The sequence below is a fragment of the Silurus aristotelis genome, assembly GCF_946808225.1.
Source record: "Silurus aristotelis genome assembly, chromosome: 4".
NCBI classification, from domain to species: domain Eukaryota; kingdom Metazoa; phylum Chordata; class Actinopteri; order Siluriformes; family Siluridae; genus Silurus; species Silurus aristotelis.
The window spans coordinates 34,110,719-34,127,201 of record NC_139577.1 but is presented as its reverse complement, the minus strand read 5'-3'; the positions used below and the strand labels follow the sequence as shown (position 1 = coordinate 34,127,201).

Sequence of the window (16,483 nt, the reverse complement as noted above, 5' to 3'; positions counted from 1 at the left end):
TCTAAACACTAAATAATCATCAAACACTCACAATCATACCACTAAATAATCACCAAACACTCACAATCTTACCACTAAATAATCACCAACAACTCACAATCTAACCACTAAATAATCACCAAACACTCACAATCTAACCACTAAATAATCACCAACAACTCACAGTCTAACCACTAAATAATCACCAAACACTCACAATCTAACCACTAAATAATCACCAAACACTCACAATCTAACCACTGAATAATCACCAACAACTCACAATCTAACCACTAAATAATCACCAAACACTCATGATATAACCACTAAATAATCACCAAACACTCACCATATAACCACTAAATAATCACCAAACACTCACGATCTAACCACTAAATAATCACCAAACACTCACCATATAACCACTAAATAATCACCAAACACTCACCATATAACCACTAAATAATCACCAAAACTCACAATCAAACCACTAAATAATCACCAAACACTCACAATCTAACCACTAAATAATCACCAAACACTCACAATCCAACCACTAAATAATCACCAACAACTCACAATCTAACCACTGAATAATCACCAACAACTCACAATCTAACCACTAAATAATCACCAAACACTCACGATATAACCACTAAATAATCACCAAACACTCACCATATAACCACTAAATAATCACCAAACACTCACGATCTAACCACTAAATAATCACCAAACACTCACCATATAACCACTAAATAATCACCAAACACTCACCATATAACCACTAAATAATCACCAAAAACTCACAATCAACCCACTAAATAATCCCCAAACACTCACAATCTAACCACTAAATAATCACCAAACACTCACAATCCAACCACTAAATAATCACCAACAACTCACAATCTAACCACTAAATAATCACCAAACACTCACAATCTAACCACTAAATAATCACCAAACACTCACAATCTAACCACTAAATAATCACCAACAACTCACAATCTAACCACTAAATAATCACCAAACACTCACAATATAACCACTAAATAATCACCAAACACTCACAATCTAAACACTAAATAATCACCAAACACTCACAATCTAAACACTAAATAATCACCAAACACTTACAATCTAACCACTGAATAATCACCAAACACTCACTATCTAACCACTAAATAATCACCAAACACTCACAATCTAACCACTAAATAATCACCAAACACTCACAATCTAACCACTAAATAATCACCAAACACTCACAATCTAACCACTAAATAATCACCAAACACTCTCAATCTAACCACTAAATAATCACCAAACACTCACAATCTAACCACTGAATAATCACCAAACACTCACAATCTAACCACTAAATAATCACCAAACACTCACAATCTAACCACTAAATAATCACCAGCAACTAACCAGTAACTGTCCAGAAAATCAACAATATTGTAGATCTCTCTCTCTCTCTCTCTCTCTCTCTCTCTCTCTCTCTCTCTTTCTATTCTCTTTCTCCCCCTTTCTCTGTATCCTTCTTGCTTCAATATATAAGCTCTACATGTCTCCCCATTCCCCCCCCCCTTCTATTCATCCATATTTGACATGCATGTTCCATATATGATCTTGTGTGTGTGTGTGTGTGTGTGTGTGTGTGTGTGTGTGTGTGTGTGTGTGTGTGTGTGTGTGTGTGTGTGAAAAATCTCTAAACTAAAACCAGTCTTACTGGTTTGACCAGTTTCACTTTTCAATGGTAGAAACTATTGCTGAATCTGTTTCTCTAGGTTTGGATGAATACGAACTCTTTTTAAATGGTGGAGGTTGAAACAGAAGGTTTTTCTGGTGAAGGTGTGCTGGATGGGCTTCAACAACACTCTACAGTAAAATCATCTCCACCTGTAGATGTTTTTTCGGATGCCTGTAATAGGAGCTGAAGGAGTCGAGTTGTTATTGGGAGAAGGATATTTTTTCAGGATGCTTTATGTGTTTTGAGTAACCAGGTACGATCTTTGGTGGACACTGAGGAACTTCACTTCCTCCCTGTATTCTTTTAGAGTTAATGATCATCAGTGTGCCATCAATAAAATTCATGGAGATGGAGCTGTGTTTTTCTTCCGATGCAGTCGTTGGCTTACAGTTTGTAGCATGCAGGTGACAGGATGTAGGACATCCTGTGTTGAGTTTGAGGGAGGGGAAGATGTGATCATCCTATCCTATCAAAATAAGGTCTACCGTTATTCACATCGTGTAGCTAAACCCAGGTGCATGAACCAGGGTGGGCATGAGGTGGTCTTCTGTAGTTTGTAATTAAGGGGCCAAGCACTGAATGTGCACAGGCATTGTATTGGTATTCTACCTTTCTGCTTCTCCTTCTTCTGCTTTAATTTTTTTTTCCAAAAACTCCTTCTACAGATGATGATGATGATAATGATGAATAAAACCATCAACCAAATGAATAAAATGTGCCTTTTATTAAATAAAAGTAACACAGCAATAAATATATAAATAAAACTTTCCAAGCCTTGCCAGACAAATAACAAATTATCTACATAATTAGCACATTTTAAAACACAAAACACCCCCATAATACCTAACAATAAAGTATTTTGTTATAAAATTGAAAAACGCTGAAGTATTCGGTGTAACTGTGGAACAGACACTGAATTAATTTTAATGTTTATGTTTCATTTATTTCAATTCAATTATTTAATAATCACTTTAACCTGTTTGAAAGGTTGTGACGCTACTAATAAAGCATAAAATCTGCTTTTCAGGATTTTACTTTCCATGAAAAATTGCAAATTGTTCAATGCATCATTGAATAGCAAAATCTTAAAAAAAAAAAAAATAGATTAAAAAGATTATATAGAGAAAAACACACACAAATTTTTTTTTTTTAATACACTACAGCAGGTCAAACCTGAAAATAAATAAATAAATATAGGTGCAAGCAGTGATTATTCTAACACCTAAGGCACTTAAGCTCATGAGAAAGAAAAAAAACATTAGGAACATGGGCACCATGTTTATATTCTGATTGGCCTCCGTTAACCTTGTATAATACAGTAGGTGCTCTAAATACATTGGGTGATGGCAGCCATGTTTTTTGAGATATAATAAAGGTCCTTATAGACCCTTGGGGCACATTGGACAGAGACAGCTGGTCAATCGGACAAACAGTTGCGTAGTTAAAGCCATTTATTTTTGTTTAGCGCCACTAAGTGGCAAAGCTACGCATTTTTTTATTTAAAGAAAGATTGAGCTCATACACACGTGCACTAGGTTTGGTGCAGAAATCTCATTCTGTTTATGTGCTATAGCCATTTTAGTAAAAGTGGCCCCACCTATTTCTAACATTTTGTTGATCCTTTGCAACGATGAGTTCAACGTTTTAAAATAATTATTGATATTCACTGTCCAGCGAACATTTCTGCACTGTTTTGGTTCAGGTCGGGTGAAAAAAGTAGGTTTTGGACAAAACTCAGATTGGTGGAAAGGCATTTTCTTGAGTCAACGACAAACGCTGTACGAGCTACGGCCATTTGGACTGTAGCACCGACCTTTGGCCAATTGAGTTGATGCTTTTTCAACCTCTCCCCAAATTGAGCTCTACTATCTGGCCAAGTTTCAAGTCTTTAGGCCTTACGATTTGGTTTGATTTGGTATCAGTTTTAGAATAATAGATAATATTTATAATAATAATAATAATAATAATAATAATAATAATAATAATAATAATAATAATAATAATAAAAATCCCTACAATTAAGTAGTAGCACTACGTGCTTGAACCCCTAAACTTTAAAAATAATAATAATAATATCAACATGCATTTGTATGTGCTGTAGTTTGATCTACGTGCCACACGACTGCGGTTAAATGAAAAAAACAACAACTGAAATCGAGACCACAAAAGCAGCCACTTGCCAGAAAGAGGAAATGCATCACCAGATGAGCAGAAATAACATGCACTATTTCAGTGTTTCTTGTTTGAAATTATTTGTTGTTAATGGCAAACCAAAGCTTATATATATATATATATATATATATATATATATATATATATATATATATATATATATATATATATATATATATATACACACACACACACACACACACACACACACACACACACACACACACACACACACACATAAATACATACAGTGGGGGAAATAATTATTTGATCCCTTGCTGATTTTGCAAGTTTACCCTCTTACAAAGAGAACAGTCTAGAAATGTAATGGTAATGTTGGTGGAGAAGTATAGAGAAGATCAGATCATTGTGTATTTGTGGATTTAGAGAAAGTGTACGACAGGGTGGAGAGAGGAGTTGTGGTATTGTATGAGGAAGTCTGGTGTGTCAGAGAAGTATGTGAGGGTGGTGCAGAACATGTATGAGGACAGTGTGACAGCAGTGAAGTGTGCAGTAGGAACGACAGACTGGTTCAAGGTGGAGGTTGGACTGCATCAAAGATCGGTTTTGAGCCCTTTCCTGTTTGCAGTGGTGATGGACAGGTTGACGGACGAGGTCAGACAGGAGTCTCTCTGGACTATGATGTTTGTGGATGATATTGTGATTTGTGGTGAGAGTAGTGAGCAGGTTAAAAAGAAGAATGCTGAGGATGGAGACACCAGGAAGGAGGAAAAGAGGAAGACCAAGGAGGAGGTTTATGGATGTGGTGAAGGAGGACATGCAGGTAGTTGGTTTGATAAAGGCAGATGTAGAGGACAGGGGGGTATGGAGACGGATGATCTGCTGTGGGGATCCCTGGCGGGAGCAGCTAAAAGAAGAAGCTCCTAGGAAATAGGTGGATATTAACGCTAACATTACTGGCATGCTCTTATACTAGTATGCCCTTCCTGTCACTGTTTATGTTCAGAGATAAGAAGACTGTTAACTATCTAATAGATCGAGTTGTTGCTGTTGTATAGAAATGAAAGGAACATGCATGTATCTCTTTAACAAAATGATAAAAGACTGAGTGCTTCCAATCTTTTCACCACTTTTTCTCATATTTGTTTTATTGTGTATTTAAAGAACTTTATATGATGGCGTGTTAGGGCCAATATGCGATAAAAAATAATAATAATTGGAAGAGGAGGGGCAAAACTAATTTTTTACCTAAAACAAATTTTTTTCAAGTTGTAAATTGAAATAAAAAAATAAATAATAATACAAGTTAGAAGATGACAAGAAAACGACTTAATTAAGTTTTAAACTCGGAAATTAACTGCCCCTCTCCTTCCAATTCTTTTTTTTTTTATCCCATATTGGCTCTTAAACGCCGTCAATACTTTAAGATAAATTATGAAATACGTTTTATTGGTTAAAAGACTGCGTTTTGCGTTTTTCTATGCGCAGCACTGACTTTCTTCAATGCCTACGCGCCGTTTCCGGGAAAGCGTGCGATCTGATTGGACCGCTGTGTCTTTTTTCGCGGGAAACTCTTCTTTCTCTTTTATTCTGCGTGCATGTGCGTGTGTTGACGTCTTCGGTTTTTCGTGCACAGAGAGCAGGATGAATGAGGAGGAAACCCACAGGCCCACGATACGCTCCGGGTAAGTTTATAGTCTCTTTCACAAAGAAATCTTGGCCAGACGTTTGATATTTCCTGTGTCCTGTTTATTATGTTCAAACAGCCGGAAAGAAAAGTTTTATGTAGTAAATCTTCACACGTTCACAGATGCAAATATTCAAACTCCAGACCTCTATTTAGTTTTCATAAAGCTCTTGAGCAACACGTCATTGAGCCAATTGTCTAAAAACAACAGAAAATCTTTTTGTTTATAATTCTTTCCCCATCTTTAATGAAAGTGTTACTTATTAACACTTATTTTGCTCACGTTTACTATTTATCATTGTTTTCCATTCTTATTTGTTGATGGTTGTATTACTGTTCTGTATGCCGTTTATAAACATTAATACAATTATAATATACAATTAAAAATAACTTCATGAAGTCGCGCAAGCTCAGTTGCCAGGCAACCGATTAACATGTCCGCGACCTGACAGCGGGCTTCATGACGTCTTTTTATTGCGACGTGTAGCCGATAAACCTCGTGTGAATGTGCACAAACACACCAGTAACATTTCATATAAAAGAAGTAAAAAATGGTAAATCTAAAAATGGAGCGCTATTCACAACATCCGGTATTTCCGCCATTTTTAGAAACCTCACATTGCGTCACGGCCAGTAAACAATAATAAACACTGGTGAAATAAACACCGGTGAAATACCACGCTGGAAATGTTGGTAGAGAATAACTTTATTCAACGTTTATTCAAGACGAATTAAAATCAACTGAATGTTTTTTTTTTCCGGAGTGAACAAGACGGAAGTGACGTCAGGAGTCTGGTGTCTTCAGAAAGGCGGTGACGTGAATGTGTTTATTTTGGGGGGAAAATAATAAAGTATTTATTGACATGTACTGAATATTTATACAAATCCGTTATTCCAAAACACCAGCTCATGATTATAGTATTGTGATATTCAGTATCAGCTGGTTTTGTGAGACTGCAGTGAATCTAAACGATCATTCGTTATAATAATAAATCTTATTAACTGTGTTTATATTTATACAAAGTAATGGAGAGTGTGTTAGAGAAGTGAAGAAAAGAGTGCAGGCAGGGTGGAGTGGGTGGAGAAGAGTGATAGCAGGAGTGATTTGTGATAGAAGAGTATCTGTGAGAGTAAAAGGGAAAGTTTATAGGACTGTGGTGAGACCTGAGATGTTGTATGGATTAGAGACAGTGGCATTGAGTAAAAGACAGGACGTGGAGCTGGAGGTAGCAGAGCTGAAGATGTTGAGGTTTTCGTTGGGAGTGACGACGATGGACAGGATTAGAAATGAGTTTATTAGAGAGACAGCGCATGTAGGACTTTTTAGAGACAAGGTGAGGGAGGCGAACTTGAGATGGTTTGGACATGTGCAGAGGAGGGACATGGGGTATATCAGTAGGAGAATGCTGAGGATGGAGACACCAGGAAGGAGGAAAAAAGGAAGATCAAGGAGGAGGTTTATGGATGTGGTGCGGGAAGACATGCAGGTAGTTGGTGTGAAAGAGGAAGATGTAGAGGACAGGGGGGTATGGAGACGGATGATCCGCTGTGGAAACACATAACGGGAGAAGCCGAAAGAAGAAGAAGAAATATATTTATACTGATAGAACATGTAGTCATAATGTTTCAGTAGTTGATTTATTGTCAGCAACATCTCATTAGTATTTCTGGAATAATAATTTTTGAGATTTTGATTTGTACTAATTGTACTGATTATTTAAAATATATTTTTTACTTGGATAAAAAAAAATGTCACATTTTTATGCCAATTTTGTTAATTTTATTAGGGAAGTTCTTTATACACATGTAAATGGTCAAAAATCTCTTTGTGATATTTTGTTACAATATGAATTTTGTTTGACTTTCTAAATCAAAACACTGTACATAGTATGAGGGGTTTATTTTTTTATTGAAAGATTTTTTGCTTTTCTATAATTTTCCCAATACAATTTCAGAAAGTATTAAAATATGGAAGAATCTTCCGGCAAATATTCAAAGGGAGCTGCAAATTTAATTTATTTTTATTTGTATTGCGTTTTTAACAATAAACAACAATCACACAGATAATGTGGTGATAAATGAAGGTGATGTTGTTTAAGTGTAAGTTTGTCCCGGTGACTGTGGTGAAGGAAAAACTCCCTGAAATGCAGATGGAAGAAAACTTGAGAGGAACCAGACTCATGAAGGAACCTCATCCTCATCTGGGTGCCACCGAATGTCCATTTATTACAGATAAACTATGTTGAGGTGCAGTGATGATGATCAGAGCAAACTGTAATCCTGAGTCAGTGTAGCAGACTGTTGATATTAACTACAGTCCAAATCCATCCTCAAAGCTCCTCTACTTACTCCGGAATTTGTCTTTGCAATTGCGTTTCTATATGTGGACGCAGAAATCCACATAATCCACAGGCGATTGCAAATCCTGCATTACTGCAAATTTTAAATAGAAAAAGCAAAATCCTTTAGCGTCTGACTGAAGCCTTGTGCGGTTTGCATTTCTTATCCCTTGCACTGAAAGCTGTCAATCAAGTGTCAGGGGTGGGACTTTGTCAGTGGTCGTGTTTTTATTTGGACACGACGTCACTTACCGTCGATGGCCAGCCGGGGAAATGTCAGTAAAGGATGATTTTGTGGAATGTTTTGAACAATAAAGTTTATTAAATTGTGGAGGATGTTATGATGCTCGTGCTGGAAGTTGATGACTGTTTATACTCAAGATGGATTAAAGTAATTAGTTTTCATAAATGTATAAGCAATTGACCCTTCGCAAAAACCCGCCTTCCTTAGTTTCTGTTGCCATGACGAGAACGCCTGTCAATCAAGCCTTTTGTGTAGGACGACTGTATTTACCTTAATCCATGTGGAGTATGAACCGTCAGCTTGCTGCACAGGCATCATGATGTCCTGCACAATCTTTGAGGTCCCCAGTCAGGAAGTCATTGTTCAGTCTGTCCGGATTGGGAACAGCATCTTAAGCACCACCGCACTGAGCACCGGGGCACCTCAGGGCTGTGTGCTCAGCCCACTGCTGTTCACTCTGCTGACTCACGACTGTGTAGCAATGCACAGCTCAGACCACATCATCAAGTTCACCAATGACACGACTGTCATGGGTCTCATCAGCAAGAACGACGAGTCTGCATACAGACAGTTAACAGCCTGGTGTGGAGCAACAACTCGTCTCTGAACGTTAACTGGAATCGCAGTCTTCTGTCATTTCTGTGGAGTTTGTGTCTGATCTTGAGTGTCTCTTTTTTTTACAGCATGGGGGGCGGTGCTGAGGCGAGGAAGAGGCAGGATTATCTGGAGTGGTCAGAGTATTTCATGGCCGTCGCATTTTTGTCTGCTCAGAGGAGCAAAGATCCGAGTTCACAGGTATCAGTGTTCTGTGATCATCTCAGGATTCTTCTTTCACCACACACACACACACACACACACACACACACACACACACACACACACACACACACAAACAGTCTGAAGGTATTATTATTGTTTTATTTAATACTTTTGAATTCAGTAATCAGTTTGGATTTCTCATAATGTTCGTCTTTTTTTTCCCATTTCCCATTCTTCATTTTTGTACTTTTTTTTTGTTCGTTCTTTTTCATTTTGTTGTTTTTTTGTTTCACATTCTTTGAGCTTAGTTTTCCCTCCTGTGTGTTCTCTCTCTCTCTCTCCTCTCTCATTATCTAAAATTATTTATTTCTATAACTACAGCAGTAAATCCACTTTATTCTCTCTTCAACATCATCTAGAAAAACGTGCTCCACCATGAACTCCTCCCTCCACACATGCGCTGTAGATGTCCACACAACTTAACACTCCTTTCTTGTTTTTTTATTATTTATTTTTATTAATTTTGGTTTGATGTCCCACAGTTTTTTATTTTTTTGTACTTTCTTCATTTCTCTCTTGTTTGTTCCTTTTTCTTTCTGAAGGATGCACTAATCTAAGGTGTGTGTGTGTGTGTGTGTGTGTGTGTGTGTAGGTGGGAGCGTGTATTGTAAATCAGGAGAATAAGATTGTGGGAATCGGTTATAACGGGATGCCGAACGGCTGCGACGATGATCTTTTGCCGTGGTCTCGATCCGCGGATGACCGTCTGGACACTAAATATCCCTATGGTCAGTTTCTCTACGTCACTGCATTATGCTACTTTAATACATCACATTTATATTTAATAGCAAGTGTACACACTGCTGTTGTGAAATGAAATACTGTAAAACCATTATAGTTTTAATCCACTTTATTGCTGCAGTTTGGTTTTGGGCCACAAGACGGCGCCAAAGAACAAGTAAATTTTCTATCTGTGGTTCCCCAGGAGAAGAAACTTTTATGTAAATCTGAAAACATGAGTATTGCATGATTTATATGATTCTTTTGGGATTTCTGTCTGGAAGTGCCATCAATTATTATTAATGGGGTCCTTTGAGGCTCTCCAGATAAACTTAGACTTAAAGAAAACAAATTAAATTCGAACGATTACAGAATAACGCACTGTGTGTGAAAACAATCGACATTAAGGACGACACGAAACCGTGTGATGTATCCATTTTCTGATCATTCATCCACACGTGATGCAGACAAAAGTATTGGGACACTTGACTTTTTCCACCTGAATGCGGTTCTTTCCCCAAATGCATGAAATTTTCCCTTCACTTGAACTACAGACTTTTACAAGGGTTGGAAGATGTGGAAGACCTTCTGATTATGAAGCTCCTGAGCATGTTTGAATGTGAACACCGACTGCACAAAACCTAGTGGAACCTCTTCTATTATTATAATTGATGCCTGTATGTATAACCTGCTCGTATGTGGGAGTAAAACACACTTCGGCTTGGTGTTTGGGGGTGTTGGTGTTTCTCGGCGTCGCCACATCCAGCCGCTGATGAAGTTCTTCACTGCTGGCAGAAAAAGCGATTCTCCTGGGACTTCCTGCACTATTCTTCTGGAGAGCAAACATCTGTTCACACTCCAACACACTTGGATTCGTGTGTGTGTGTGTGTGTGTGCATGCCAACATCTTTATCTTATTTGATGTATTTATTTAAAGCTCCAGTATTTCCGATCGGGAGATTCAGCTCCCCTCTGCCGCAGCCCGAGTCTGCTGCTGATATCGAGAATAAAGACTTTATTGTGATCGTCATTTTTACAAATACAATTTGTACACATTTTTCTAATAATGAAAATAAATTGATACAAAATTAATACACTAAAGAAAAGAAGCAGATTAATTTTAGTTATTTATACATATATTTTTATTTCCTTCTCGTTTTTTCATTCTTTTGATTGTATGTAGTGTGTGTGTGTGTGTTGCAGTGTGCCACGCTGAGATGAACGCCATCATGAATAAAAACTCTGCGACTGTGAAAGGCTGCACGATGTACGTCGCTCTGTTTCCCTGTAACGAGTGTGCAAAGCTCATCATCCAGTCAGGTGAGGACACACACACACACACACACACACACACACACTTGTTTCTGTTCCTCGATTAAAAAAAAAAACTTGGTTTCAGGTTTTCCACTCACCGGTCTGAAATCTCTTGGCCACACCCATTTGTCTCTTTAAAACAATCACAGCTACTTTGATCTCAGTTAGCCACACCCATTGGGATCTCTGGCACAACCCATTAAACCACTCCCAATCATCAGTTGTCATCTTGGCCACACCCACTTAGTCTGAAGTGTTCCACTTAGCCACGCCTACTCAGTTCTCAGTCATTGTCTACTTAGTCACTCCCACTTTCATTTCTGCTTTCTATTTAGCCACACCCACTCCTCATTTGTTGTCCACATAACCAGGCACAGTTAGGGGTTGCTCTCTACTCAGCCACGCCCACTTATCTTAAAAAAATAAATAAAAAAAAAAATAATAATAATTTAGCCATGCCCACTTGCTACGCTAAAGTAATCTACTTAACCATGCCCACTCACTTCTTAGTGGTTATCCACTTAGTCACACTAATTTGTGTGTCTGTTATTTGTTTAGCCACACCCACTTGGTTCTATGCACTGGCCCATTTAGGCATGGCCTCTGTTGTCCACTTACTCACATCCACTTGCATTTCTGCTTTCCACTTGGTAACACCCACTCGTGGTCCTGTTATCTACTTAGCCACACCCACAAATTTCTTATTCGTTATCCACTTAGTCACACTCATTTGTCGGTATTACATTTAGCCACACCCACTTGGTACTCTGGATTGACACACTTAGCCACACCCACTCACCTTCCAGTTGTTTTCCATTTAGCCACGCCCCACTCCACCTCAGTCATTATTCATTTAGCCACGCCCACTTGGTTGTTTGCCGTTTAGCCACACAGATATGTAGTGTTAAAGCGTTTAGCACAGAAATAGAAACCGTGTTATAGTTATACAGTGATGTAAATATTTGCTGCGACTGTTTGTGTGTGTATCTTTTAAAGCTCAGGTCTTTCTTCTGTATGTTCTGTAAAGGTATAAAAGATGTCGTTTATCTGTCGGATAAATACCACAGCACCCCAGAGATGGAAGCTTCCAGAAGGCTGCTGGATTTGGCACGCATCCCATACAGGTGAGTCTCAGCACAGGTGAAGTCAGCAAGACTTCCTCTAGATCATCCAGACCGCATTCATGTATATATCGTGTTCTCGTTAATTATGGACTGAATCTGAGTAACGGATATTAAGGCTGTTCACGTGGAGAATATCGTGGAGAACATCCTCAGGTGCACCTGAGTGGTCTTCGGTTCTCTTCTCCACCTTCAGTACACTGCTAATGATCACTCAAACGTTTTACTGAAAATGTCACCTGATGGTTAATGATGGTGAGAGAACATCTATAATTGTGAAACCTTCTGTAGGTTTGTGTTGGTCAGAAGCACAGTGTGAGTTCTCTCAGGTCTGCATTAGACCTTCAGCTGCTCTTACACCATTAATTAGCTTGGTTTCTTTATGACCAAAACATGGGGCTGAGCTTCTGCTTGCTTGGTGAAAGTATTTATCATTTCTGTATTTTAGTAAGGTTAAAGAGAGAACATGGAGAACACGATTTATACAATTTATTCTTATTGTTCTGTGTTTTTTAGTCAGTTTCATCCAAAGCGGAACAGGATCGTTATTGATTTTGACTCCATCGGTCGCTCGGGACCGCGCGAGTCTGACGGAGGCTGTGCACCGGCTGTAAACGGAGAAGTGCTGAAACTTGGAACACAAAAAACTGACACATGCTGTAAAAACTAAACTGATACTTTTATAAAATCTTAATTTAAATGATTTGGGATTTTTAATCGTTTAAATGCAGAAGACCGGCGAAGGTAAGTTACTGAAATGTGATGCCAGGCACTGAGTTTTATAATGTGGGATATTTCAGTGGTGCTTGCAGAAAACTTTCCCACGTTCCTTACACACGTCAGCCAAAACATGCTGAGCTTCTGAAACACTAGAATCCAAACATTAAAAATATCAAATACAGAAAAATGATTGAAGAAATATCAAAATATTCAGTTGTAGGCAGTTTATTTGGTCTGATGTTTGGTGAAATGGTAAAATAAAAGCGAGTGAATCATCAGACGTCACTTTATTGCTGTGCTACAGAAGTGCTGCAAGACCAGAACATGAAAATCAACCAAAATCAGTTAAACAGCAGTGACCTTTCAGTACTTTAGTGATTATTTTAAGAACCAGTACCTTTAGATATTATATTAGGGTTTAAGATATTTACCAGTGTAAAGTAAATAAAGATCTTCTATTGTACTGACACTGATTACTGAAATAACGCATATGGACGCAGTCTGATGCAGTGAGCTGAGTACTGAAAACACCAACATTTTCTACAAACTCAATGACTTTTTGAGAACCTTTTCTATGTTGGTACAGGGTTCTTCTTGTGCTTGGGTGCATCACAAACGGTTCTGCTTAGCATTGAATAAACGGCTTGTGTTTTTATATATATATATATAAAAACACAAGCCGTTTTTATTTTATTATAATATGAGGAGTAATATAATGACTACAGTTTCACTTTGTTTTCTGGGCAGAAATGTTTGTACTTTTTATTTAGTTCTCAATTAAACTGCATATTAAATGTTGAATGTTTTAGAAAGTCCACTCTGCTTGTTGGAAGATTAAAATGCTCAAATATGACACTGGAGTGAAAATTATATCCGGTCTTATATGCTTGAAGGTTTCTCTCATCTCGAATTATTTTCATTTTGAAGCTGGAATTTCTGCCCCAGAATCGACACATTGGCACCAAGTTCATCTACCAGCGTTTTGGGGAAAGGATGTCAAAACTGGATTTGGCGGACACCAATGTACAAGTCCTTTCTATAGATTTAAAAATGGGTTCAGATCATGGCTTTGACTGGACCACTCCAGAACTTCCCTCTTATTCTTAGTAAGGAACTCCATAGTATGCATGCTTGGCCCTTTGGCTTGGTCAGTGTTCTGATTTTAAATATTTGAAGATGTTTTACAGATTTAATTAGATTCCTCTCAGAAATCTGCCTGTACATGACTCCATCCAACCTCCCTTCAATCTTATCAAGTTCCACAGTCACTGCTGTGGAACTTGTCTAGAACAAGTCCTGCTCTTAACCATTGACCTTCCAGCCACTTTACACTGTTTCTCCCATACAAGTCCTTGTGAATAATCGTTTGCCCTCATACAGAACTTGAAAAAAGTATTTTTTTGCCTTCCAGTATTGTTCAGTTCTTTGATACTAAAGTTAATCACTTATGCACTGTTGGTCCCCCTTTAGCCTCTCAGGCCCCCTGCCCTGCAAAATAGGGCAGGGGTCAAAAACAAAACTATTTCAAAGAAGTGCAATAATGAGTTTGGAGACTTTGGGGGGGAGGTCGTTCTCTCCCAGGCTAAGCATCACTCTCTGGATGAAGTTTAATGTGTTTCTCATGGCCCTTGGGTATTCAAGGTGGAGAGCATATGACAGACCAAACAAAAGGCAAAATTCTTGTGGTAGGCTTGTGAGATTGTCCATCACAATACCTCCTTCCAGAATGATGGCAGTTGAAAGTAGGTTTAAGTGGAGATGACTTGAAGACATGGGTGCATCTTTGCTGATAACAGTCAGCAAGCCAGCAGTCACCTGTGCCCAGCCCTCATTATCATTTGAAACCTGTATGAAACAAAAACTGTTGGACCGGACAGATCCAACAGGCTGGCCAAGACAAAAACAAACAGAAGAATCATTCTACACAAACCTGCATTTTCCTACATCAACACATGGGCCATGGATCATTTTTACTGTACACAAAAATATTCCTGCTGCCAATCTTCCACACCTGTCAGCTAGCTGGATTGAACCCAGTTCATTCTTGCTGTGAATGACCAGAACTACCCAATGCACCACTGTGCTCCCTTCTAGTACTGAACTCAAAGGGACACATTCCATATTCTTATTTTTCTGTAACTGTGTAAGAACTTACAAAGGCAGAGTTGTAGAAGTTACTCGGATCGTCACCAAGTAGTATTGGGAGGCCTCTGAGAAAAAGGCTACGTACTGCTGTCACATCTGGCTTCTAATGGAAAGAACAAATTAAGTTCAGAATAATACAATATTCAACGTTACAATATGAACACAAAAGTGTACATGAAAAGAGTTTTATCTAAATGGGTTTTTTTTCCAGTGGAGAGAAGTCATCTCCAAATCTAGTACACAGTTTATCAGGAACAAAGGACCTTGTGTTTTAACACTACTGCAATTTGCCATTTCTTAAAATACAGTATTTATGCTCGTTTAACAAAAAATGACATTAAGAACACTTTAGAAGACTTACGCCTGAATCAACCTGCTGCACATTCAGCAATTTTTTCTCCAACACTTCCTTTCTTGGACTTGAAGATATGGACAAAGCGTGGTGTGAAGCAGTCCAACGCATAAAAAAAACAACGCTTTTCTAGATTTTTGGTGGCAATCCTGTTGAACTCTGCATATACCTGCACTGCAATGCACAGCTTCTTCTTTTTCTTCTTTCGGCTGCTCCCATTAGGGGTCGCAACAGCGGATCATCTGTCTCCACAACCCCCTGTCCTCTACATCTGCCTTTTTTTACACCAACTACCTGCATGCCTTCCCTCACCACATCCATAAACCTCCTCCTTGGTCTTCCTCTTTTCCTCCGTCCTGGTGTCTCCATCCTCAGCATTCACCTACTGATATACCCCATGTCCCTCCTCTGCACATGTCCAAACCTTCTCAATCTCACCTCCCTCACGTTGTCTCCAAAACGTCCTACATGTGCTGTCCCTCTAATAAACTCATTTCTAATCTTGTCCATTCTCATCACTCCCAAAGAACATCTTCAGTTCTGCTACCTCCAGCTCCACCTCCTGTCTTTTACTTAATACCACTGTCTCTAAACCATACAACATCTCAGGTCTCACCACAGTCCTATAAACTTTCCCTTTCACTCTCACAGATACTCTTCTATCACAAATCACTCCTGCTATCACTCTTCTCCACCCACTTCACCCTGCCTGCACTCTTTTCTTCACTTCTCTAACACACTCTCCATTACTTTGCACTGTTGACCCCAAGTACCTGAACTCCTCCACCTTCTCCACCTCTTCTCCCTGCAACTGCACCCCTCCACTGCCCTCCCTCTCATTCACAAACATGTACTCTGTCTTACTCCTACTGACTTTCATTCCCCTTCTCTCCAGCGTGTACCTCCACCTCTTCAGGCTCTTCTCCACCTGCTCCCTACTCTCACCACAAATCACAATATCATCCACAAACATCATAGTCCAGGGAGACTCCTGTCTGACCTCGTCCATCAACCTGTCCATCACCACTGCAAACAGGAAAGGGCTCAAGGATTGATGCAGTCTGACCTTCACCTTGAACCAGTCTGTCGTTCCTACTGCACACTTTACTGCTGTCACACTGTCCTCATACATGTCCTGCACCAACCTCTGC

General features: G+C 38.8%; 1 protein-coding gene across 1 annotated transcript; it reads left to right on the top strand.

Annotated features, from left to right (window-relative positions):
* Nucleotides 1–5,407: 5,407 nt before the first annotated feature.
* dctd (dCMP deaminase) lies at nt 5,408–13,686 on the top strand. Its single transcript, XM_083538856.1, has 6 exons — nt 5,408–5,556; nt 8,825–8,936; nt 9,553–9,688; nt 10,884–11,000; nt 12,022–12,118; nt 12,632–13,686. Exons 1-6 carry the CDS (start codon nt 5,516–5,518, stop codon nt 12,783–12,785), a joined length of 657 nt encoding a protein of 218 aa, XP_083394982.1. The 5' UTR covers nt 5,408–5,515; the 3' UTR covers nt 12,786–13,686.
* Nucleotides 13,687–16,483: the final 2,797 nt, after the last annotated feature.

Bases quoted from the DNA above. Each gene is read 5' to 3' on its own strand.
- dctd (XM_083538856.1), top strand. From the start codon at position 5,516: ATGAATGAGGAGGAAACCCACAGGCCCACGATACGCTCCGG. The intron at 9,689-10,883 runs GTCAGTTTCTCT...TGTGTGTTGCAG, and splicing joins GGACACTAAATATCCCTATG to TGTGCCACGCTGAGATGAAC. The intron at 12,119-12,631 runs GTGAGTCTCAGC...TGTGTTTTTTAG, and splicing joins TTGGCACGCATCCCATACAG to TCAGTTTCATCCAAAGCGGA.